The sequence below is a fragment of the Brachycentrus maculatus genome, unplaced genomic scaffold (genome assembly GCF_059751285.1).
Source record: "Brachycentrus maculatus isolate JH-2025_06_01 unplaced genomic scaffold, ASM5975128v1 h1tg000498l, whole genome shotgun sequence".
NCBI lineage: Eukaryota > Metazoa > Arthropoda > Insecta > Trichoptera > Brachycentridae > Brachycentrus > Brachycentrus maculatus.
In genome coordinates this window covers 318,606-346,056 of record NW_028281244.1, presented here as the reverse complement: position 1 = coordinate 346,056, position 27,451 = coordinate 318,606, and the positions used below count along the sequence as shown (strand labels likewise).

At 34.9% G+C, this 27,451-nt stretch overlaps 1 protein-coding gene across 7 annotated transcripts in view; it reads left to right on the top strand.

Annotated features, from left to right (window-relative positions):
- Window positions 1-27,197, top strand: part of LOC148301939 (mutS protein homolog 4-like) — a 31,680-nt gene extending 4,483 nt beyond the window's left edge. For 5 of the 7 annotated variants that reach the window (XM_088272440.1, XM_088272439.1, XM_088272436.1 and 2 more), the window contains 18 exons: window positions 3,045-3,196; window positions 3,796-3,879; window positions 4,668-4,816; window positions 6,176-6,363; window positions 7,250-7,371; window positions 7,903-8,129; window positions 9,612-9,806; window positions 10,942-11,042; window positions 11,746-11,971; window positions 14,299-14,402; window positions 14,531-14,633; window positions 15,757-15,873; window positions 16,843-16,944; window positions 19,526-19,660; window positions 22,164-22,234; window positions 24,265-24,402; window positions 24,859-25,054; window positions 25,578-27,197. In XM_088272440.1, the coding sequence (XP_088128566.1) occupies window positions 3,045-3,196; window positions 3,796-3,879; window positions 4,668-4,816; window positions 6,176-6,363; window positions 7,250-7,371; window positions 7,903-8,129; window positions 9,612-9,806; window positions 10,942-11,042; window positions 11,746-11,971; window positions 14,299-14,402; window positions 14,531-14,633; window positions 15,757-15,873; window positions 16,843-16,944; window positions 19,526-19,660; window positions 22,164-22,234; window positions 24,265-24,402; window positions 24,859-25,054; window positions 25,578-26,663 (3,496 nt within the window). In that variant the 3' untranslated portion in view covers window positions 26,664-27,197. Of the gene's footprint in view, window positions 1-436; window positions 2,818-3,044; window positions 3,197-3,795; window positions 3,880-4,667; window positions 4,817-6,175; window positions 6,364-7,249; window positions 7,372-7,902; window positions 8,130-9,611; window positions 9,807-10,941; window positions 11,043-11,745; window positions 11,972-14,298; window positions 14,403-14,530; window positions 14,634-15,756; window positions 15,874-16,842; window positions 16,945-19,525; window positions 19,661-22,163; window positions 22,235-24,264; window positions 24,403-24,858; window positions 25,055-25,577 lie in introns of all 7 variants that reach the window. The other 2 variants (XM_088272441.1, XM_088272438.1) reach the window with 2 other exon arrangements.
- Window positions 27,198-27,451: the final 254 nt, after the last annotated feature.

Sequence of the window (27,451 nt, the reverse complement as noted above, 5' to 3'; positions counted from 1 at the left end):
GATCGGATTGGTACACTGTTAAATTGATAGCTAATTATATGAAGAGAAGGTCTCAAAATTTCAAGTTCCATTGGGGAAACCATTTTTTGGTATTGGTAGAAACCATTTTTTTTAAACATAGCAACTCTTCAAGTATTAAAAAAATCATATATATTTAAAACTAAAAAAGGGCATCCTTGAGATTCTAAAATGATTTTAGATTAACAAAGTGTAACATCAAAATATATATTTGCGAATTAAATATTTTAATAACCCTATGGATATCAAAAAAATAGAAGATATAAAAAAAAAAAAATACAAAGAAAAAAGGCTATTATATATCTTGAATTATCGTCCGTACCGCCCCAACCTTGGGGCCATAAAATGCCAGGCCAGATAGCTCGTGGGCCCCTCATGTTTTGAGCATAGTGATTACTTCTCGAATGCATATTTCCAGATTTGGACTACCAACGCCATCTATTGATGATACGACACAACTAAATCATTGATCGGCTAGTTACACGTTTTACCGACTGAGCAAACGACGTTTTAAAAAATGTCACGTGACTTTGGCAGTTGTCGAGAACGGAATAGGGCGCATATTTCGTATTTTGCTTTTATATTTTTTTTAAAACTATGCGTGTATTTCGTAAAATAATTGTAATTTAAACAATTTTCCAGTCAGTATTAAATATTTTAAGATTGTATGTGTAGTAAAATAGTTTTTTTTGCTGTTTTGCCGAAGTAAACATTATAAATACAAACGTGTGGCCCCAATTACAATATTTGTTTATATATTTTATTTATATTTTTATTTTTTGAACACCGACTCAAGATACTCTCACAGGTGTTGTTTGCTGTTTTATATCGTGCCGCGGGTGATATTTATATATTTAAAAAAAAAAATAAATAATATACCATGGGTGATAAAAAGTATTCAAAGTTGTTTTGTTTTGCTATTTAGTGTTTTTTTTTTAAAAACCTTTCGTATAGAAAAATGGATCGCTTCTTTGGCGAAGACGAAGTAGTTCAAATTTTAAATGAGAGTGAAGATGAAGATCTGTTGGATGACCTGGACGACCTCAATTTCAGACAATCCTCATCCGACGAAGAAGAAAATTCCGAAGTAGAATCCGATTCGGAATTGACTAGTCCGCCGGCTAGACGTCGACGGACTGACGTGAATAGTTGGGATTCGGGTAATTTTTCACCCGTAATATTTGATTTCGACGATAGCCAGTCTGGTATGAAAAGTGATATAGTCCATGATGAACAATGCGAGTTGACATATTTTCAATTATTTATGACCGACAGTATTATCGACACGATAGTCTGCCAAACTAACAGTTATGCAGAAAAGATTAAGGAGTACGGTGCGGAAAACTCGAATTTTCGTAAATGGAAAGACACATCGTTGGACGAGATGTATATATTTTTGGCAACTCTTATGCTAATGAGTCTTATAGGAAAAAACTCGCTCAAGAAGTACTGGTCCACAAATCCGATACTATCGACTCCATTTTTCAGAGTCCTTTTTTCCCAAGACCGCTTCTTCATGATCCTCAGGGCGCTGCACTTTTCCGACGATGTTAAAAATTACGATAAACTGTACAAGATTCGTAGTCTGTTGGACCCTCTGAAGGCAATTTTCAAAGACATATTCTACCCTTTTCAGAATATATGTATCGACGAAAGCCTTTTGCTCTGGAAGGGACGATTATCCTTCAAAGTTTCCGTACCGTCCAAACGATACCGCTTCGGCATAAAGTTGTTTGTATGCTACGATACGAAAACTGGATACATTCTAGATGTCATCGTTTATACCGGAACGGGTACTGATTTTAAAATGGACCCAAACCTTGGAATTTCTGGCTCTATCGTCAAAACAATGTTACAAGATTATTTTGGAAGAGGACACAGAGTATTTGTGGACGATTGGTATACGAGCCCGAAACTTTTTAATTATTTGTTCGAAAATAAAATAAACGCTTGCGGGACCGTACGAGCGAGTCGAAAAGGAATGCCATCTTTTGAAGCGAATACAAAAATGAAGAAAGGGGAGGCGAAGTTTCTCCACTCTGAAAATTTACTCGCGGTTAAATGGTGCGACAAAAGAGAAATTCACGTACTGACGAGCATGCACGCCAATTCTATGGTTATCACGGAGAATATCGACTATTCGACGGGCAAATTCAAAATCAAACCCGAGGCTGTTACGGACTACAACAAGAACATGGGAAATGTCGACGAAGTAGATAAAATTTTAAGCTTTGTCGACTGCTCTCGGAAATCTATGAAGTGGTACAAAAAACTTCTTTTTCGTTTACTCGATATTTGCACTCTGAACGCGTACAACTTATTTCGACTGAAAACGGGAAAAAAAATTTCTTTAGGAGATTTTAGGGAGAATTTGATCGCAAAAATAGTGGAAAAATACCACGTTGCGAGGCCGTCTTCATCGGGCGGCAGAAGAGCCCACGACTGCCCTATAAGGCTAACCGGTCGACATTTTGCCAAGCCGATTCCGCAGACGGAAGCCCAGGGGCCTCACACGAGAAGAAAATGCCACGTGTGCAGCCACACTACACTCAGGCGGAGAGTGCGGCGTAACACTAAATATATGTGCAAAGAGTGCGACGTCGCTTTGTGTATGCACCCGTGTTTTGAGGAATATCACACGAAAAAACATTATTAATTATTTTCTCAATTGTAGTTAGTAAGTAAGCGAATAAGAAAGACATTTAAAAAAAAAAACAGATATGTTTGCGAGATTGTGCCAAGTAGTATTAGAAATAAAATAACATGCGGTATCCGATGGTTGACGATATCTGGAAACAGGTAATTTTAAATTAAAATTTTTATAGAAATATCTAGCTTATGAATCAAATTGTTATATTTTTTATAAGAATATTAAACAATTTATATTTATTTTTGTAAATTAATGGCAAGTCCACTTGGAGTTGGATAGTGATTGCATTCACCACACAGATTGGACAGATTCTCTGCTTTTGCGAAAATGGGATAGCAATTGTAGAAGTAGTTGCTATGGTTGTATATATTTTCAGAGTTGGTTGCGGAGTGAACCCGGGCAACTCTTCGTCCAGTACAAACACGGGCGGAGTGATGTCCAACAACATGACTGTTCTAGACATTTCGACCAACCGAGAAATGTGGACTCCCAAGTATAAAAGTTCACTTGGCAATTCGGTTACTAGAGGTAAGCATTTCTCTTTCAATAGCGTCTATAATCCATTGCACATCTAGTCAACAAAACTGTCTACAGAGTTGCAGAATTCTTGGTGGTAATACCATTGCCAAACTGTGAAATATAATGGTAGCACCAGACGTACAGTCTGGTGTTACCAATGGTAACACCAGACTGTACATTCATTCGCAATCATAAACCTTTTGTGTAATATAACAGAAACAATACTATACATTCATTCGCAATCGTAAATTTTTTGTGCGATATAATGGAAACGCCAGACTACATTAATTTGTAATCATAAACCCTTCGTGCAATATAATGTAAACACCAGACTGTACATTCATTCGTAATCATTAACCCTTCGACTGATGAGTTTTAATGAAGATTTGATTTAGATATGGAGCAGGTTTTTTTTTGTAAAATTTCGAATACATATATGATATGTTCGAAACATATGAAAAAATACCAACATTGGATAATAGAGTCCACTACAGTCCACTACAGTCCATACACATAGAGCCACCCTACGAGAATACATTGTCATAGAATAATGTTGTGAAATCAGTTGAAAAAAGTTAAAATCAGTGTATTGCCTTTTTATTTTTAAGGCCTTATCAGTGGCAGCCGAAGTCGCACTACGCCGTGCTCCACAACCAGTAATACAACGGCACCTGATTCCTGTATCATTCTCGGTAAGTAGTCAAACTGTTACTAATCCAAATCAACCAACTTCAAAATGTGCAAGTTGTAAAAAATGCCATTATGCATTATGCATAATATAGATTTTTGCCTAGTACCTCTTTGACGCACGCTAAGCTTTATTTGATTTAGGAGATCAGGGCTGTCCAGAGAATTGTTAAGAATTTTATGTAACAGGACCAAATCAGTAATTACCTTTCTATCACTAAGATTTATTAATTTTGGCCACTTCATTATGGTATTATAATCTTACTCAACAATGGGTATATTTAGTTGTAAAATGAATGTATCTAAGGAAGTTGTATTGTACTCTCTCTATGCTGTCAGTGTGTATAGCATAATGAGGAGACCAGACTGTGGAGCCATATTCCAATTAATTAATTCCAGAAGACTTCTAATTAATGCAACATATAGGGACTTCAATGCATCAATAGATTTAAAATCCCTAGTTGCCTTAAAAACTAAACCAAGAGAAGCTTTTTTAACCCAAGAGAACCAAAGAACAAAGAAAAGTTTACCATCTCATTGATATGCGCTGCAAATGACAATTTATTATCAAAAATGATACCCAAATCTTTAATCTTCTGGAATTTGATAAGGTAGTCCCATGATACTATATTGAAAAATAAAAAAATAAGTAAAAAATCAAATTTGTACATAATTATCAAATCCCGTCATCTGCTGTCCTGATACATCCCATCCGAAATGTGGACTTCAAAGCTCATGTTGGTTATACTATAGTTTATGTTAACATTCATGATGAATGATTTGTTTCTTTCAGCGATATCTGAGGGTCGGGGTGCCGCAAGGGGCGAAGTCGGTATTGCGGCAGTGGATCTGAAGAGGCCCCGCCTGACCCTGTGCCAGCTCAGCGATCGGCACTCCTATCTCCACTCTCTGACCACCGTTCATTTCTTCCACCCGGTCGAGGTAATTCCACTATTCCTCTTCTCTGCATCTGCACTCAGTGATAGGGCTTTGCATCGATACAGTGTTACCTTGTTTTGAAGGCAGACCGATCAGTTCTGTACTTCAGGTACTATTCTAGTGTAATGTAAGAATTCCAGTAGTGATCATGTCTTTAAGAACCGATGATGAGTCCGTCGATGGTTGCTTCTCGTTGGAAGGGATAAGGTAGAAAGTGAATAAATTAAATTCCAGGGGTAGTTATTTTATTGTAAAACCTTTATGCTGTAAATTGTTATTGTATCTATTGTATGTAATGTATATAAAAAATTGTATTAACATGTAAGTATTGCGGCTCAACACAGGCCATGCCTAAAGAGCCATAATACATATAGTAAAAAAAAAATTGTATCTATGAAATAAGTAAATTTTTTTTTTTAAAAAAATCTTAGCCACTTCTCATGTTTTTTTCACAAGAATATTGGGTTATTTTATTTTTCATTTAAAGAATTTACGTAATTTAATACAGTTCTCAAGCCCCATAAATGCCCAGACTTTCATATTCTTCTTTATGTATGTTGAGATAATAATGAAAAATCTCGATTCTTCATCATCTATGTTGAAAATACAATAAAATCATGATATAAATGGAGTAGAATCCATCTTTCTAAATGAATATTTTGGACATTCCAAAATATAAATTACAAACAAAACACTTGTTTTCCACTTGAGTATTATATTTTGTTACAGAACTAGTTACGGAACCTACAGATGCTTCCATCTACAGGTAAAAATACAAAAGTTTATGTTTTGAATATTGAAAGCATTAACTTTGTGGATCATATTGATATATTATTTCGAGAAATAAAAATGCTTTGTGTTCTGATCCACTCACATTAAACAAAAATTAAATATAATTAACAATCAAATAAACGTAAGTCAAAGTCCCATTTTTAATATTTTTCCCATAAAATCAAACCCAACCTAAACAGAGTTATCCCCTTCCTTGCTCTTACCCCTCCTTAAAACACCATTACCCCCACCCCTACCCTTTTGAAACCCAACAACTTGTACACTGTTTCTTTTTTATATATATGTTTAGTAATAAATTAAACCCTGAAGAGGGCAACAGGTTGTTGCCGAAACTAGTTAAATGTGAGTAGATCAGAACACAAAGTATTTTTATTTCTCGAAATAATATACAAAAGTTTATATTTATACATGTACATAGATGGAAGCATCTGTAGCTTCCGAAACTAGTCTTAACAAAATGTAGTACTCAAGTAGTAAAAAAACAGGTGTTTTATTTTCAATTTGATTGTGTTATACCATAAAATGAATGCCGAAACAATGAATAACACTGAAATATATATATTTTTGCAGATTATAGTCCCGCACACATTTTGCGACGGCGTGCCGACGGAACTGTATCGCGTCGTGAAGAACCAGTTTCCCGGGCTGACGCTGACGGCCGTCCAGCGAAGGCACTTCAGCGATGCGGTCGGGCTGCAGCTGATCCAGCGCCTGTGCGCCCCCGAGTACAGCTCCGTCCAGCTCCAACTCATACACAAGTAATACTTGAACAGACTCTCCACCTTACCTGATCCTTCTCCCTTCGCCTTCCTTGTTGTCATCAATTTAAAGTTTTGTAAATATACAATGTATAATAAAACAACAAATAAATATATCGTAGTCATACAGGAGAAAGTGACCAAGTGTATTTTTTTTATATAACCGTGATCATGGACTATTTGATATCTTACTAGCTTAATTTTGCCCTGAAAAACGTTCCAGAGGATTTTAAACTTGTAAGTATAATATGGTATATTGACTTGGTAAAAATTACTAACTGCATTGATGTTTATTTTCTTGCTAAGCAAAAGTGACTTAAATGGCCCTCCTGAACATTTTACGTTTTGGTAGTTGGTCACTTTCTCCTGTACGACTACGATATAAATAAAATAAAAACTCTATAGTTTTTCCACATACACGTCCGTCTCCGTGGTGTAATTGTTAGCTTGTATAGCTACCGTGCTGGAGGTCCCGAGTTCAATTCCCAGGGGGGGGGGGCCTAAAACAAATATTAGTGATTTAACACTCTAATATTTATTTGATATTACCCTGGACTGGTCTCTGAAGTGCAGGAGTGATCACCTTGCCTTCATGTAAGTAATGATCAAGATAACACTGTCAATAGGATTTTCGTATGTAAATTTAATTTACATACAAAAACTGTGTAGTTTTTTCCATTTTTATTTTCGTTGACCGGTGACTGGGTTTCGTCGTTACCAACATCATCAGACTTTTAGACAGCTTGTAGTAGCCATACGCTCCACCTAGTGAGCGAACATGGAGGGAAAATTGTCTGGCTCGAGTCATGCAATCATAAATGACATGATCTGCTACTTTTATAAATAGTTTTCTTGTGCATATTTTTACGGGAATGTGTGTTTTTAGGTTCTATGCACTCACAGCAGCTGCCGCCTTATTAAAGTACGTAGAGTACATACAGTGCATTGTATTCCAGCCACACTCCCTAAAGATTGAATATCACGCTTCGGAGAACTCTACATTCATTGGTGAGACCAAAAAGAAATCCTTTAACCCCCCTTTAATACGGCTGTCCAAACTCAAAACACAGTAAAGGACATTTTTTTGCAGTATTTTTTTTTTGCATTTTTGGACTAAGTAGAATCTACTTAGTCCAAAAATGCAAAAAAACGTACTACATTAAAAATGTCCCTTACTGTGTTTTAAGTTTGGACAGCCGAATACCTACTATATATTCCTCTACCATTTGCTTTCGCATATACTTATAACTATGTGCTAAAACAATCCTTACATATTCTTCTTCTTCTGCTTGGTGTAGGCCTTGTGGCCTGTTTTTAAGAGGGATTGGCCTCCTGCGATGTTGATTCCCAGCTATCAATCCATGTCTTCGGTAATCTTGGGGTTGGCCGTGCAGTGCAATGTGGATGATTCCATTCTCCTCACATGCGTATACCATTATCTTCTAAGTTATCTTCCCCACCTAACGAAGTGTTTAAAAGTGTTTAATTTTTTTTTTTAAATCCACCTGATACAATATACGATTTGTTATTGTTTCCCAGACGTGGAGACGGCCGTCAGGCTGGAGCTGGTGGAGCCGCTGTGCGGGGGTGGGCGTGCGGGGGGGTCCCTGCTGTCTATCCTGAACCACTCGCACACGTCCGGGGGGCTGCGCTCGCTGCGCGCCACCATCCTGCAGCCGCCGTGCGACGCGCCCACCATCCGCGCGCGCCTGGACTGCGTGCAGGAGCTGCTGCAGGACTCGGAGGGGCTGATGCCCACGCTGCAGGTAGGGCTTTCAATCCTACCCTTCTCCTGTACAAGAGTGTCAACAGAAATGTTCAAAGAGAGAGTTTAAAACCGCTCCTTACTTACTTCAGCCTTCTTCTTGTGTCCAGCATTGAACAAAGGCCTCCCTCTTGGACTTCCACAGTTCTCTCTCTTCCAGTGCAGGCCCGCCACTTCCCTAATGTCATCGGACCATCTTGTCTGGGTCTGCCCACGCTTCTAGGCCTCCAGTCAAGCACCTGCTTTGTCCATCTATCCTCAGACATACGTGCCACATGACCTGCCTAGTTCCATTTTAGTTTCGCGATTCTTTGAGCCACATCTGTTACCTTGCTCTTTTCCTTTATTCAAACATTCGTTTTTCAAAATGGCTCATTGAACTCATATTGTGAGAAACCATTATTTTGCACACAGTGTCAATATTGACATTTACCAAAAGTGATTGACTTTTCCCGTATTGATCATCTAAAAATTACACATGATCCGAAGCGAGGTACTAAAAGCCCCCGGTTTATATTTGTATGGAAATCGTAGTATGCAGCTAGCAGCAAGTACCAACTCGCCACCGATTCCACGTTCTTTCCAACGCGCCGCCAAGCGCTGACTGAGCGAGAGGCCGGAAATCGGATCAAACGAAATCCGAGTAGTCTAAGTGTCTCGCTCCCTTATTGTGGTACATGTCGCTTGCTAACAAAAAATTACCATGCTGATATATAAGTATGTAGATCTCACGACACCGACCGATTGTGCTTTTTATCAAAAACAGTATTTTGAAAAACTTATCGATTTGAAATTATAAAAAAGGGAAAATATTCTTTCATATTATTTTTAAGATTACAAAAAATATGGAGCTCTTATAATACTTAAGTTATCTAATTAAAATTCATATATGGAGTGAGCGACTCCTTTCAAGAATGTCATAAATCAAAAATTGTCAATTTTCAGTTGTGCACGTTTTCGGAATGCCCAGAAAATGTACTATGTATATCCCAGCAAAAGTGGCATATTTTTAACTTAATATTTACACGCTACAGGGCAGAAAGTCTTGTTTTTGCATTTTGAAGAAAAGGTATTGTTTAATTATTTTTTTAAATATTTTCCAAATGTAGAAAAAACCTTCAGGTTTTACCTAAAAAGATCTGTTGCACAGTAAAAAATTGAATAAGTGGCTTGATATTCATTTTTAATACATTGTATTATATTTTTAAACTTTAAAAACGTTCTCTTGAAAAATCAAGTTTTTTGATTTATTACGTTCTTGAAAGCGATATGGAAGATTTTAATCCCCCTGTTTGAGCTAGCTTAGTTAAAAAGACACATTTTTACTCAAAGAGAAACTGTTTTCATGTTCATATCGTAGTTATTGAGGTTCACTGAAATTCACCCTGAGACAGTGTATTCTTTTACACAGCAGAAATTCAGAATCATCATCAGGGCATGTTAGATGCATGTCTGTCCATGTCTGTCCATGTCTGTCCGTTAGAGCGTGATGAAGCAGCTATGCGACGTGGACCGGATCCTGTGGCTGTGCGTGGAGCTGCCCGCGCAGGACGGCGCCCGGGCCGGGGAGGCGCAGCTGCTGCACACGCTGCAGCTCAAGGCCACCGTTGGCCTGCTCCCCGCGCTGCTCGCGGCCCTGCAGCTCGCCAAGGGGCACTGGTTCCACGCCATCAAGAAGGTATTTATGCTCGCATATATATTTATATATACATATAAAAAGTGTCATATATTTGTTATACATAGTAAGTAGATATTTATATTGTGGTGTGTCCCAATTTTAACATAATTTGTCTTGGACTTGAGCTTTCCTTTTTCTCCTTTTCATTCCGCGTTACCTTGATATATTGATATATCTGGGTGTGTGTGCTGTCTGTACAAGCACTATCATTGTATATTACTTTATTTAATTCAATCATGTATTTCTTGAATGTTTTTCGCAGATACTTTGTGGCACATTTTATAAACATTATAAAATTAAACAACTTTGTTTTAACCACTTTTTTATAATTAGTACACTTTAACCTACCGGTTTCGACAAGAACCTTGTTATCATTAGGGTTTATTGAATTCTATAACATTAAAATGCTCATAATTAATTACATTCCCTTACCAAAAACGTCCACACACTCTGTAAAAAATCCTAAATCCTACATTTAGGATTTTTTACGGAGTGTGTGGAAGTTTTTGGTAAGGGAATGTTATTAATTATGAGTGTGTAATTAAAAAAAAGTGTTTAAAACAAAGTTGTTTAATTTTATAAGCAATTATGTATTGCTTATGCGGAGATGTAGTTTCTTCACTGCTCTGACGCATGATTTGTCCCTACAAGCGTAGTCTGTCTCGCTCGTGTCACCATCCCGAGGAATGGAATATTCTCATATCCCAATAGTACAGAATTATGTGCAAACTAAAACTAAAATGCACTGTAACTCATTTGGACATGCGCGGAGGTATAGGAGATAGTTTGGCAATTGTTCTAGCAGGAACTTTTCTTTATACAAAAAAAAAGTATGTTAAATACTGAGTACAAAGTCACTGAGAGGAGAGAAGTACGAGCTATTGCGCCTAATCATAAAAGGTAAAATAGAGTGTCGGCGAGGTGTGGGCAGAAGACAGATCTGGCTCCGGAGTATACGAGATTAGATGGGGATCTCAAGTGATAGTCGACGTCAGGGGGAGCTGACATGACACGAACAAAATAAGAAATACCGAATCACAGATATAAGTTAATTTCATTGTGTGAGGACAGTTAGTGCATTATACATGTGCACATAATGTGCTCTCTACTCATATTTTTTTAAATATCTTTGCAGGATCTAGAAAACCCCAAATTTAAAGAGATATCGGATAAAATAAGGGAGGTTATACAAGACGATGTGCATGTTGGGCGTGGTGTAGCCGCTCATCAACAGAGGTAAGTTATATAAATTCCTGCTCTGGTTCTTTTTCTTCAACTCTTGTTCCTACACAATGGTGCATAGGGCGCGGCGTCTTATAAAATTAACATATTTTATTTAGAAATAAACAGATCATTTCAAAAATATATTAATGGCTTATATAGGCTTTCTCTTACTAATATTTTTAAATTGTCATCTAAAACAAATATAAATTTAAACTTACCATCATGCCGAGTCACCGCAGAGTTGGGCAGAGAGAATAGAACCCCACACCACTCTTTGTAAACAATCTTCGTCTCTTCCACATTCATGCATCTCCTCATACATACCTGCTACGATTATACTGATTTGTAATCTTACCACTTTCAAGTATTTCAAATACTTACTTGATCATGCCAAGTTTTCTTGGTCTTCCTCTAATACTTGACTATGCCAAGTTTTCCTCGGTCTTCCTCTGTTTCTATTACTAACCACATTTGCCTCAATTTTATCGATTATGCTTACCCCAGCCTTGCATTATTTTCTTATGTCACCATTTGAACATCTATCATACATCATTTTGCTGCACATTCAACTGAGTCAATGCATTTTGACTGCATTCAATCTACTTCTATCCATTTTTTCTAATTACATTCGCCTCATAAATTTGTTTTACTGTTCTTTCCTAACCCATGATAAATTATATATTCTCTATGTGATTAATCCAATATTTGTCATCAGATGCTTTGCAGTCCGGCCGGAGATAAACGGCTTGCTGGACGTGGCTCGGCGCTCCTACTCGGAGCTGGTCACCGACATACAGGAGACCGTCCAGCAGCTCAGTTCCACCTACTCCCTGCCCCTGAAGATGCTCTTCAACTCCGCAAGGGGCTTCCACGTCCTCATGCTGCTCGGCAAGAACAGGAAGACATTCAACGCACGGGACCTTCCTCCCGTATTCCTGAAGGTATTATTATGTACTGTAATGATTTCACATAACATTTACAACTATCTTCAAGAAAAGGCGATTCAGTTGGCTTGGCCATGTAATCCGCATGCCTCCCAAAAGCTGCCATCAAGTTTGCCTCTTTTATATTGACAATTCGTCGGCAGTTCTCTTCGAAACTTCGGGATGCGGATGTGACTTGGGTGGATGCAAAGGAGCTGAGAGCCGACAGAAAAGCCTGAACCCAGTTTGTGGACTCCATATGCTCCACTTAGGGAGCGGATATGGTTTAATGAATTAAATTAAGAAATAATTTTAAGTAACTAAATGCTCCACCTCTGTGGTGTGGTTAGCGTATTTAGCTACCATGCTGGAGGTCCCGGGTTCGATGTCGATTCCCAGTTGTCAATCCATCTCTTTGTTGGTCTGCTCGGGAGTCGTCTACCTTGGGGTTAGCCGTGCAGTCCAATGTGGGGGACTCTGGTTCCATTCTCCTCACACGTGCATACCATTGTCTTCTTCTTTACCTTGCCCACCTAACGACATCTTCGATCTCGCATATTTCCCTTATCCTGGTGTTCCTTATTCTGTCTCGTAGACTCTTGCCAGATATGCTCCTTAGAGTCTTCATTTCTGACACTCTTAGTGCATTTTTTGTGACTATGGTATCCTCTCTGCTTTCGATCCCATTTGTCATAATGGGTCGCACACAAGTTTTATATATTTTAATTTTGCTGCCTATCTTCAGTTTAAACATTCGGTTTTATCACAAAAGGCTAAAAATATATATTTTTTATAATAAAGCAAATCAAAATATCACAATTTGACGGTTAACATATATTCAACTAACTAACCATCTCGCGCAGGAGTATGAAGAGAAAATAGAAATACAGTGAAACCCCTATTTTACATTTTTCAAGGGACCGAAAAAAAAAAACTTAAATGGAGGGAAAATGTAAACGGGGGGTATTGAAAAAAAACGTTTTAAATTTTATTTTTTACTGGCAAAAAATGTAAAAACTGGAGGGAAAATGCAAATAGGGTGTATTTAAAAAAATGTACCATTTAAAATTTTATTTTTATTAATATTGAAAAAAATGTTTGAATTTATTTTTTTTATTGAAAAAAATGTAAAAACTTGATTGGAGGAAAAATGCATAACATTTTAAATTTTATTTTGTATTAATTATTGAAAAAAAAACGTTTTAAATTTTATTTTTTATTGTAAAAATATGTAAAAACTTAATTGGAGGGAAAATGCATAACATTTTAAATTCTATTTTTTATTAATTATTGAAAAAAAGTTTTATATTTTAGTTTTTATTGAAAAAAATGTAAAATTTAATTGGAGGGAAAATGCTAATAGGGGGTATTGAAAAAAAAACATTAAAATTTTATTTTTTATTAATAAAATCATGTCATATACATGATTTTATTTTTTCAAAATCTCTTCCGAGTTTATCGTACTTGGATGTGGATATGTACATGTGTTTTGTCACCATTGGACCACATTCCATTGCACTTTTTTTAATCAAAACCCGATTTTTAATTATTGTAGCCAAAGTAGTGATTTGTAGCCCCAAATCACGCACCGGCGAAACGCGTGAACCAACGTGTTTATCAACGTTTTCGAGAATGTTCATTTTCTCTCGCACTGACAAAGCTTTGTTGGGACATTACTTGAGAAAATAATGTTAAAGGATTGTAATAAACTAATAAAAGAAATTTAAAAACGTAAAAACTGTGCGTAAATGATGATCGCGAATGATGTCAAAAAGAAAGAAGCATCACAAACCGAGTCAAAAACCGAATGACAGAACAAACGTCATAACATTCTAACGGTTAAAATTGAAAGATATCGACCAATCACAACGTCGCTCGCCGACCAATCGCGGCGGAAGTAATGTATCTACTGCGCAGACTCATTGTCAAGCGCGCGTAACTCGCATATTTGAAATATTTACAACGTAAATTGGGGGAAAAAAACGTAAAAACGGGTAATAAATGTATTGAAATATATCGGGACTGAAATAATAACACGCAATTGGCGGGAAAACTTTAAATCCGGGCACGTAAAATCCGGGTTTCACTGTATACACCACTCTATCTTTGCAAACATTCTTCGCCTCTTGCACATTTGCCAATTATAATAACAGAAATGTTATGTTTACTGTAAGGAAATGTAAATATATATAATGTTAAATTAAGTGGAAATATTATTTTGTATTAAACGTAGTATAAGCTAACTGATGAAATCAAATAAAATAAAAACTCTCGACCTGTCCACGGCCAAGTATTTCATGTACCTGTTTATGTCACTATTAATTTATAATCTTATTGCTTATTAGGTACAAAATCATGGTAACACCGTTTCCATGACGACCGAACAGATCATTCTAATGGACCAGCAGGCGAGGGAATCCCTGAGTGAAATACAAACCATGAGTAACATGTTGGTATCCTTCCTATCCTATTTTTCTCCCACATTCCTAACTCACATCCTGAAATAAATCCCCTTTTAAAAACAGCCGTAGCCGATTATTATATGAAGTCAAAATGTGTATTCTCGGTTGGTTCCAGAGTGATATTTGGTCTACTTACGGAGCTGCGTCCGTACATGGGATGCCTCTACAAGTTGTGTGAGCACGTGGCTGAATTGGATGTCATCCTATCTCTCGCTCAGGTACTCTTTATTCTCCATTCTGCCCATTATTGAAATTGCCCATATTGCTTTTATTTTTGAAACATGTACAAATCCAACGCTGGTTTCGCATGCTAGTTCTCATGTCATAGATATGGAAGTGCCTGATGTGGCGCCATCACTTGAGAAATTTGTGAAGTATTAAAAATGCAGCAGGACCTCTATAATCCGAATGTTGAAAATTTACCCTCTGTTGGGACTAGTGGAGCATTTGGATTACAGTACAAAGAACGTATTGGGTATTTTATCAAATAAAACAAATATGTATTGTGAAATTTTAAATGTGTTAATTCAACTTTTTTAAAGAAATCAAATATTTTAGTTGGTCCAGATTTATTCAATGACAAGTAAAATGCTTTGTCTCGCAATTTACGAATAAGCATCTTCTCTGGCACAAGAATATCCACTTGGTTGGCCCATCCTAGGCGCGTATTTAAGGCAGATACCGCGCTTGAATGGGGAAAACTTGCTTCTGCTTCAGTGTCAAACATTTCTTCACTTTTGCCGTCACATTCTTGTGTTACTTTGCTTTATTATTTCATTGTCATTTTTATATTTAAGAAGTGCGAGGGATGAGTGAGTGTTCGGATTACAGAGGTGTTCGTATTAGCGGGGGTTCGGATTAAAGCGGTACTGCTGTAGTAAAATTAGAGCCACTTTATTTGTAGAGCCACATTGTTTGCGGGAGAAGCTTGAAAGCGTCTTTTATATACTATTGGTAGAGCGGGAGCGGTCTATTTGCTTACTTTTGGTAGATCACGAGAGATGCTAAAAACCACTACAGATTGGAATTGGGATTGCGTTTACTTGTGATAAGTATACAACTCTAATTAGTACACTCATTAGGGCCGGGGTTGAAGGAAAAAACCGCCCGACAACAATGTGTTAAGTAGTCATACTGCTATACTATTTTAAATAACAATAAGAAGAAATTGAAGTCTTGGTAGTTTGTTAATGTACATGATTATAACCCTCTTGAAAACTAGTCATTTATCACTCATGCTCTTGTGACTGGCAGCAGTTGATATACAAACACGAAAAGGCCAGTGTCGGATTAGGGACACTAATTATATTTGTTTATTTATTTTTATTAATTATTTTGAAGGCAAGTACCGCGGGTAATTATGTCCGGCCTTCGTTCGACAAGTATTTGGAGTTGAAGAACTGCATCCACCCCATGTTGGACTATCAGATCCCCGTTGCGTCAGTCCCCAATGATGTTGTAAGTAGAATCTCGTATTGCTAACTGAAAATACCATTTAATTTTTTTTCTAACCCTTATCCGCACCCAATGGTGCATAGGGCACTAAATCGCATAGAAGCAGTGTTATCTTGATCGTTAAACACACAAAGGAAAGGTGATCAGCCTTCCGCTTGAGGCACCAGTACAGGGTTATATAAAATTAATATTAGACAGAAAAATTACTAATATTTATTTTTACCCTCTTGGGAATCGAACACGGGACCTCCAGCATGGTAGCCTAGCGCGCTAACCACTACACTATGGAGGCAGACCTTACAGTAAACCCCCCTTTAACAAACATTCATATTAGGTTTCCCCTTATAACGTTTACGGGATTTTTTCCTATAAAGGTGGTCCCTGTATAACGCAATAGGAAGATTTTCTTCTTCTAGCCCTAATCTGTACCCAATGGTGCATATGGCACTGCATCGTATTGACGCGATGTTATCTTGAACGTTACTTACACTAAGGCAAGGTGATCACTACTGCACTTCAGGGACCAGTCCAGGGTAATATTAAATAAATATTATAGTGTAATATCACTAATATTTATTTTCGCCAGGAATCGAACCCAGGACCTTCAGCACGGTAGCTGAAAACGCTAACCATTACACCACGGAGGAAGATTACGTCATCCGAAATCTTCTGGAGTAATTTGTATTGCTTAAAGTGTAAAAATACAATTAAAAATCATATGGCCCCTGTAACATTCCCCCTGAAAACGCGAAACCTATCTTAACGTTTTAGGGGGGTTTACTATACTATACTTTTTGCACATAATAGATGTATGTACATTGGTAGGCTTTTTAACTCTTTTTACTGAGTTTAAAGGGTGAGATCTCAAGCCTGCAAATGGAGAACGCGACCGGCTGGGCGAGAAGCCAGATGCGTTGACTGCATACATTTGTTTTTAACAACGCTTATTGGATTTTGATTTTTTGTTTTCAGTTTGCAAGCCCCGAATATAATTTCCACATAATAACGGGCCCTAACATGGGAGGGAAGACCATCTACATCAAACAGATTGCCCTGCTTCAAATAATGGCTCAGGTGATTTAAATGAAAATCATTTATTGTATTTTGCCTAGCATAGTTAGGTGATTATGACCGCAATTCTAGAATTAGATTAAAAAAGAAGGGTTGGGAGTTGGATTCCTGCCTGAAGTAAGCTATTTAGAAAGTTCTCCTTGTCTGTTGTGAGCAGACACTGAAAGAACATATGGTTTGCATCCCCTATTAAAGCTAACTGCATTTAAGCTATAATATTTTGCCAATCCAGGATTTTATAATATATTCCAAGATTCGGACCTCACATACTAATAAAAGAGTTCTGCTTAATAAATAGCTTCTTTTCATCTCACCAATAGATGTCTCTAGCGAAGTTCTAGTGATTCAAGAACAGTGTTTCGAAATTGATTCATGTATATATGGAACTTCCAAGAATTTGAGTAGTGTGGTTGTCAATAATGGGTAGAATTGGTGAATATTACACGTGTGTAAAGTGATCACCTAAACCAGCCTATGACGGTCGTCAGCCCCGTAAATGCCCAGACTTCCATATTCTTTTTCACTCATGCTTTGATGAGATGTTAAAAAATAATATGTATAAATTTGTATTTAGTGTTTTATTGTTTTCTATTGTTATTTTGTTTTTAAATAAAAATAATACTTGACACTGACAGAAACATCCTTTCACTGGGTGACTGCCAAATAAAAAAATAAAAAAAGTTAGGTCATATATATACGCGAAACAGCCGTCACAGGGATAAATAAATTTAGCGGGATCATAATCACATTTTGATTTGCTACAACTGACCCGTATTCGCATCCAATGGTGCTTAGAGCACTGCATCATACTGATGCAGTGTTAATTTGATAATTTATTATATGAGGGCGATGGTGAACAGTTGGCGTTTGTTTACCACTACATCATGTTGATTCACCACTACATTATGTTGATTTAATACAAAGTTACCTGTACACTATGTCAATTTGCCTCTGCACTATGTTGATTAACCACTAATTTATGTTGATTTATCACAAGTATGTTAATTTACCTCTACACTATATCGATATGCTACTACCATCATGTTGATTTACCGCTACACTATGTTGATTTACCTCTACACTATGACGATATTCTACTACACTATGATGATTTATTTCTGCACTGTGTCAGTTTACCACCACCATTATGTTGATTTACCTCTACATTATATCGATATGCCACTACACTATGTTGATTTACCTCTAAACAATGTTCATTTACTTCTATATTTTGTTGATTTATCACATACTTTGGTGATTTACCTCTACATTATATTGATATGCCACTATACTTTGATGAATAACTTATGTACTGTGTCAGTTAATCACTACCACTGTGTTGATTTACCCCTAAACTATGTTGCTTTATGTATACATTTTGTTGATTTATCACAAACTATGTTGATTTAATTCTAAATTTTGTTGATTTATCACATACTTTGGTGATTTACCTCTACATTACATATATCGATATGCTACTACATTATGATGATTTACCTCTGCACTGTGTCAGTTTACCACAGTCACTATGTTTATTTACCCCTAAACTATGTTGATTTATGTTTCATTTTGTTGATTTATCACAAACTATGTTGATTTACTTCTACATTTTGCTGATTTATCACATACTATGTTGATTTACCTCTACATTATATCGATATGCCACTACACTATGTTGATTTACCTCTGCACTCTGTCGATTTACCACTACCACTATGTTGATTTACCCCTAAACTATGTTGATGTATGTCAACATTTTGTTGATTTATCATTATACATTATCGCATATCGATATATATTATATCGATATGCCACTACACTATGCTGTTTTACCTCTACATTTTGTGAATTATCCCGCAGTATGTTGATTAACCTCTACATACTATCAATATGCCACTACACTATGTTGATTTACCTCTGCACTGTGTCAGTTTACTAACCACTATGTTGATTTACCCCTAAACTATGTTGATTTACCTTTACACTTTGTCGATTTATCTCTGCACCTTGTCAGTTAACTACTACCACTATGTTGAATAACGCCTAAACTATGTTGATTTACCTCTACATATTGTTTATTTATCTCAAAGTATGTTGATTTACCTCTACACTTTGTCGATTTACCTCTGCACTGTGTCAGTTTACTACTACCACTATGTTGATTTACCCCTAACCTATGTTGATTTACCTTTACATTTTTTTGATTTATTACAAAGTATGTTGATTTACCTCTACATTATATCGATATGCCGCTACACTTGTTGAATTACCTCTGCAATGTGTCAGTTTACCAAACACAATGTTGATTCACCACTCCTTTATATTGCTTTACCACAAAGTTTGTAGATTTACCTCTACATTATATCAATATGCCACTTCATTATGTTGATTTACCTATACCCTGTGTAGTTTATCGCTACCACTATGTTGATTTACCATTACACTACGTTGATGATTTTCCACTATGCTGTGTTGTTTTATCACAAAATATGTTGATTTACCGCTACACTATGTTGATATACTATAATACTATATGTAATAATAATGCATCATGGATATGTAAAAGTGTATGCCAATTGGATAGGTTCCTCTCACACATTTACAGATTGGATGTTTGGTCCCGGCTGGCAGCGCGGTTTTCAGAATTGCAGACAGGATATTTTCCAGGATTGGATTCAATGACAGCATTGAAAACAACGCTTCCACCTACGTATTAGAGGTTAGAATTTTTATGTTATTTTAATCAATTTCCAGCTAGTATGATTTAGTCTTTAAATATAAAAATAAAACTCTTGTTCTCAAAACAAGTCATGTTAACAAACCATCACGCCGCTTCCCTGCAGGGGTAGGCAGAGAGAATAGAACACCACACCACTCTATCTTTGCAAACATTCTTCGCCTCTCCACATTCATGCATCTCCATACATACCTGCTGATTTTATCGACTCCTAACTGTGTGTACATTAATAATCTCAAAAGTGGTCTTTTATAAGTTTTATTTTATTTTAATATTTAAATCAGTTTAGATCGAGTATTTTTATTTTTTTATTCTTTAACTACAATGTATAATCATATAAAATGTGAAAAAATTACAAATTAAGGTTTGTAAGTTATAAACAATTTTTATTTTGATAATGCTCTTTATTTTACCTAAATAGGACGTCTAATTGTAGAGAAATAATTATTTTTATAACAGCAACGCGTAGGTAGCAAGTCGTACAAATATTTCACAAAAATGTTTGGGTAGGGCGCTACCCTGATTGTACGCGGCGCATGAGTGTCTTAAGGTTGACCCTTTGAACTCAAATTGTGACAATATGTCGACATGGTCAATTCCACAGTAAATCGGTTGGCGACTGTATGTCGCCACTATGTACCGTTATGTTGTTTAAATAATAAAAGGCTGGGATACTTACTAACGCAGGTACAATTCTGTCCCGCCAGTTTTATTTATTTTTATTTTATTTTATTTATTCGAGAATTGTACAGCTTACATATAAAAAATGATATAATAAACAATAGTTACATTAACAATAATAAACATTACATTATATTAACAAAAAATAGTTAAGTTAAAAAAAAGCCAATTAAACAATTCCACATTTATGTTATAAAACTATTAAAAAACATTCAGAGATTAAACAAAAAAGGGTATTATATAAAATAATAGGTTTAGCAGGAAAGAGAAGGAGAGGAGAGGAATTAATAAGGATGGTTAAAGGATTTTATTTTTCTAGGTAAGAAGTTTAAAAATATATTTATATATATACATACATACATATACATACGCATACATACATATATATATATATATATATATATATATATATATATATATATATATATATATATATATATATATATATATATATATATATATATATATATATATATATATATATATATATATATATATATATATATATATATATATATATATATATATATATATATATATATATATATATATATATATATATATATATATATATATATATATATATATATATATATATATATATATATATATATATATATATATATATATATATATATATATATATATATATATATATATATATATATATATATATATATATATATATATATATATATATATATATATATATATATATATATATATATATATATATATATATATATATATATATATATATATATATATATATATATATATACCTACATATACATACATATACATATACATTATATATAAACAGAAAAAAAACATTGTCATGCACCGTTCACCCCCCACCCATAACATAACTAGGTTATTGGTGGAGAGTAAACAGAGTATGACAACTAGTATGACAGTTGCTCAAGGTCCTTGCTAGCATTGAGTCATTCAAAGTTTGTGAAACTTTAGTAAATCAGTTTGTAGGGGACTTTCGGCAGATTCCAAGTAGGCCGTCTACTTCTTAAACTGAGGTCCGCCTGGATAGCGGCAAACTACATGTTTTGCGTATAGGATCAAAAAGAGACTGTGTGGTTTGCTCACAGAGGGACAAAAATTGGCAAAGGCATGAGGACTTATGAGTTTTGTGACACTTGTCCCGGGCAGCCTAGGATGCATTTGGGCAATTTTTTTGTTAGATACCATACATTGAAAGACTGTAAAATTTTAAAATAGTAACCAATTATCTTTATTTTTCTTAAATAAACCATTTTAATCACTTATTGATTGGTTTTATATTATTTTTTCCCATCTTATCAAAGATGAAGAAGGATATGGAAGTCTGGGCATTTACGGGGCTAACAACCGTCATAGGCTGGTTTAAGTGATCACTTTACACACTTTACAGCCTATGACAGTTGTCAGCCCCGTAAATGCCCAGACTTCCAAATCCTTCTTCATCTTTGATGAGATGTCGAAAAATAATATGAAAATAACTCCTGTAATTGGAGATAATCCAGATTTTGTGAACCAGTATTTGGACACACTCAAAATGTTGTAGATTGGTTTTATTGTCAATTTGCACGATACCCATTTCAATTTTTTTTTCGTTTTTCTAAAATCAACTATTTTTGTGCAAATTTGTAAAAAAGTACACTCGAGTTACTGGTATGTCATACAAAAAAAAATCTTGAGTGCAAAGGGTTAGTGATCAAGTTGGCACTGCGTCAACGCTAAAAATGTTTTTCATGATGAAAAACAAAAGCAACAAACTTGTGGTATAACATTTTATTTTTTAAATTTTCAGATGAAAGAAATTCATTATATAATGCAGACAATTACTCCAACTAGTTTAGTTATTGTGGATGAACTCTGTAGGTAAGGTATTAATTTTTTAGGTAAGATTTTAAACTTTGTAGGCAAGATTGAGATCCCTTCAATTTGAAATGTTTTAATTAAGAGATAGGTAAGAGTTAAGTCTGCCACCTTGGAGTAGCGGTTAGCACGTTTGGCTCCATGCTGGTGGTCTCGGGTTCAATTCCTAAGGGGTCAGAATGAATAAAATAATAATATAAGAGATTTTACTCTAATATTTGTTCAATGTCACCCTGGACTGATTTACCTGAAGATTGGAATCATTTTGCCTTTACATATTCAACAAGTCTTAATTAGTCAAGTTAATACTGCCTCAATATGATGCAGTACCCTATGGATCAATAGGTATAATATAGAGGTTGTTTTGATGTAAATTTTAAAGAACGTTGAGATGATTTTTTCGCAAAAACAGCGCTCTGTGTAAAGAGATACTTTTAATTGTCTTTGTGAATTTAGTTCATTGGATATATTTCTACCTCACCTCAACAGACTTCTTCAACTATTACAATTTTGAAAATCATATAGGAAAATTTATCTTGATGTAAATAATTTTAAATAAAGAGTACCACCACCTCCACTTCCGTAGTGTAATGGTCAGCACGCTCGGCTACTGTTCTGGAGGTCCCGGATTCGATCCCCAGGGGGGGTAAAATAAATATAAGTGATTTTTTCGCTCTAATATTTATTCAATATCACCCTGGACTGATACCTGAAACGGAGGGCTGATCACCTTTCCTTCATGTATTAACCATCAAGATAACACTGTTTGTATGATGCAGTGCCCTATGCACCAATGGGGTGCAGATAAGGGTTTGAATGAATGAAAAATGAATAAAGAGTACCTGGCCGAGAGATAGAATGTCATCTTATTTAGCCACATGTGATCATAAGTTGTTTATACAGTGGGTGGCCAAATTATTAGGGACACTTCGAATTTCCTATAATTTTTTTGATTAAATGAATTTAATGAGCAAATTATTAGGTTTTTTAATATTTTTTTATTGATTGGGATGCTTTATTTAGAGTATAGAATTCATTTTATCATGTATTTAATAATAGCAATTTATTTTTATCATAAAAAACGATTGTTCAACAATTTCAGAAAAACCTTAATATTTAGTAATAATACCCTTTGCTGCGATTACAACTTCGAAACGTCGGGGCATGCTAAAGTTCAGTTCGAACTAAATTGAATTTTAATTAAAAATAAATTGAAATTAACTTTTTGAATTAGCAAAACTAATAAATTATTAAACAATACTTACTTTAGAAAAAGACTAAAAACACATTTGACAACATTGATCTTTAGAAAAAGACTAAAAACACATTTGTTTTCTAAATCATTTCCACCATAATATTTTCCCCAATTCATTCACCGTGAAGCGCCCTTGAGGTATTTTTTTACGAAAATGGCGCTATATAAGTTATCCAATTTTATTATTATTATTATTACGTTTTTATAGTTTTGAACTTAAAAAACTTGGTTTGAAAACTTGGTGCTCAGTTAATATTTTTTCAAACAATGGTTTGAAAAAATATTAACTGAGCACATACCAATACCATTTTTCACTTATTCACACCCAAATGAGAAAAAAACCTTACTTTTTTGATATTTTACAGTATTGCTACATCTTCAAAACAATAATTATTATACCAGCAACAAAAATGCATAAGAAAAATTAGTTAGAACGAATTTATTTGATCACAAAATACATTTGACCTTGAAAATTACAAAAAAGGACAAGTGTCCCTAATAATTTGGCCACCCGCTGTATATTGTGTATCCTGGTTACTCAATCAAATACTCATTTGAGAGAGTAGTTCCACTAAGTCGCTGTTTAGGGTGGCTACAGAAAAAGTGAAATTGCCATGATGATTGTCAACCTTCACCGTGGAGAGCCACAATACGGAGAAGAAGAATGGTTAGTGGCCATGGCTAGGACACAACCAACCAATAAATTTAGCCGCATAATTTAAATTATGAACAAAAAATTTTTTCATTTGAATTTTTTTAAATTAGTTTTTCTGCACAGGGGAACATCGTGCGAAGAGGGGACCAGCATGGCGTGGGCCATCTGCGAGAGTTTGCTAAAGACTGAGGCTTTCGTATTCTTCACCACCCACTTCCTCCATCTCACTAAACTGCAAGACCTCTATCTGAATGTTGTCAAGTGAGTCACATTTCGCTCACTCCTTTCAATGTCATATATAAAAATTGTCAATTTTCAGTTGTGCATGTTTTCGGAATGCCCAGAAAATATACTTTATCCCAGCAAAAGAGGCATATTTTTAACTTAATATTTACCCGCTACAGGGCAGAAAGTGTTGTTTTTGCATTTTGAAGAAAAGGTATGGTTTTATTATTTTTTTATATATACAAAATATTTTTAAAATGGAGAAAAAAACCTTCAGGTTTTACCTAAAAAGATCTGTTGCACAGTAAAAAGTTCAATAAGTGGCTTGATATTTATTTTTAATACATTTCATTGTATTCTTAAGCTTTAAAAACGATCTCCTGAAAAATCAAGCTTTTTGATATATGATACATCAATAATTCATTCTCATAAAAAAATGATAATAAACATTTAAAATCAGTAAGAATATTAAATTAAAATATTTTTCTTCAGTTTGCACGCTAAAACTGAAGAAATTCAAAACCATGCGGCTGGTGGATGTAGAAAGCTGATATACAAACATAAAATAGTGCCAGGAGTGACCGTAATCGAGCACTACGGGCTCACGCTGGCCAACAACACCAACCTACCCAAGAGCGTCATCAGTCTGGCGGAGGAGTTGGCGCTCGTGATAGCCAGTCACAAGAAGGTGAGACGAGGAATGCAATGGGTCCGTACTACTAGACATGCGCAATCTTATTAAAAAAACTGAATTGACCAACTTGTTTTAAATTGTTGTCGGGAAGTATGGCTGTACATGATCGTCCAAACAAAACTTCCCTCAGAAGAGTATAGGCGTATATGAACGCCCGTGCCTATAACTGAAGCCCTGTGACATTTATTTCTAAATTGGCACTAGTACTGTCATTACTACACTAAAACCACACTTCAGATTATTTTTCTGTTATACCCATGACATTTTGCTTGCTGGCTCACACATAGGTACCGGATATCAAAATAAAACATTGATAATTTTGATTAAAATCGAGTTTACTAGTGTAAATATATTTTTTGAAAATAAAATAGTGTGGAGTAATTCATAGACATTGTAAAATAATAATTAACAGTATTATTCAATACATTTTTTTTTAAATCACTATTTTATTCGCCTTTAAGATTATATTCATGGTCAAATCTTCAACATTGAACTATATTGGTGAATTTCTTTACAGGCCACTCCTATAACCGAACTCAAAAATAAAGACGACATCGTCTTATACAAATTAGCGGCAGATTTAAAGCAAGAATGTCGGAAAACTAATGTGACCGATGACATACTCGATACTTTCATCAAGGCATTCAAAGACAACAACCCAACTCTGTATCAGACTATTTTATCCAAACAGTCGACAGCCTCTAATCCTGATATATTTACCAGCGGTTCCAGAAAAGATAATTCTAGTTCCCGAGCCAAAAGCTCCGATCGATCGATGATGAGTTCTAAAGCCGGTATTTCTAAATCTCAAGAAGATCCGCTCGGTTCTTTGCAAGATAAAGATCCATCTCAAATGGGAGACGTGGCGGCTTCTGTGACCGTTTACAGAAATAAAAAGTCTAATTTCCAGGAATCAAAAATGTCCGATTTAGATGTGACCCCGGTTGCAAAGATAGGAAATAAATCTAATATAATTATAAGCGATAGTGATTTATTATCCGATTTTGATACAAGTAAATATCCGTGTGCGTACGAGTCTTCGGACTTCAGCGATGATCGATTTTCTAAGAAGATTCCCCAAAAAAACTATCAATCTTTCGATTTTAATCAACCGTCAACTTCCAAAGGAATTATGCATTGTGCAACTCCTGAAATTTATCAAATATCTAATTTAAAATATCCTAATTTTAATACAAATCGATCTGAGAAATTGGATGATGATTTGCAAATTTATCTCACAAATAAAATGGCTTCAATTTTTGGAACGGACGACGATCAAATCAAAAATAATAATTTTAATGTGAATGCTCCGTCAATTTCGACAGTCTTCACAGGATATTATAATCCAGGAAATGTTGAACCTAAAGATAAAATGCATGGAGATTTATCTAATAAACCCAAGATTTTAAGTGAAACCAGGATATGTATCGAAGATGGAAACTCAAATAAACTTTTAAGCGATGCGGAGTTCGATGCTATCAAATGTTTCTATGCAGCCCAAAAGTTGGATAGCAAACAGAATTTAAAAAAAGATGAAAGCATTCAGGAATTGAAAACTGTCGGAACTGGAGAGATGATCCTATCTGATGATGGCTCTGAATGATTTTGATTATTTATTTTCTATAAAAATAAAAATGTAAATGTTTATTTATTAAGAATCTTAAATTTACTAAAACTGTTCACCGATTGCTCTGACAATGTTGCATTTGAATATGCGCCTGCTTTTATCTGTCTATATATCTTTATAAATATAAATATAAATATAAACATTTATTCGATCAAGACCTTAAATTCTTAAAGTTATTCGCTGATTGCTTTGAAATTTTGACACAACATCGCATTTGAATACGCGTGTGTTTTTATGTTTGTGACTGGTGTTTTTATCTGACAGATAAAAAACATAATTAAACTTTTTTTTGTCTACAATAGCAATGCCGCCATGTATTGAACGTAAGGGAAACACACGCAATAGTTGACATTGCTCATGTCGAACAGTGTATTTCTTGACAGCTGCTGTCACTTTCAGCGTTTTCAATAGCATTGATTTTTAATATTTGCATTGTATCACAAGCATTGTGAAATTAAACATTAGAAATGTTTGCTTTCCATATTCTTTATTTTACATTTTATAAGACTGAGTCACAGCAAAAAAAAAAAAATTATATATATATATATATATATATATATATATATATATATATATATATATATATATATATATATATATAGATATATATTTTAATTTTTTTTTCTTTTTCATATTGTATAGTTAAGATATTTTAATATTTTATTTTAGAAAAATTGAAATTACATCTGTTTTTGTTTTGGTTTATTTTTTCACATTGTGCGTTTAACCCGATTACCAATCAGCAGAGTCATTTACAGGAAATG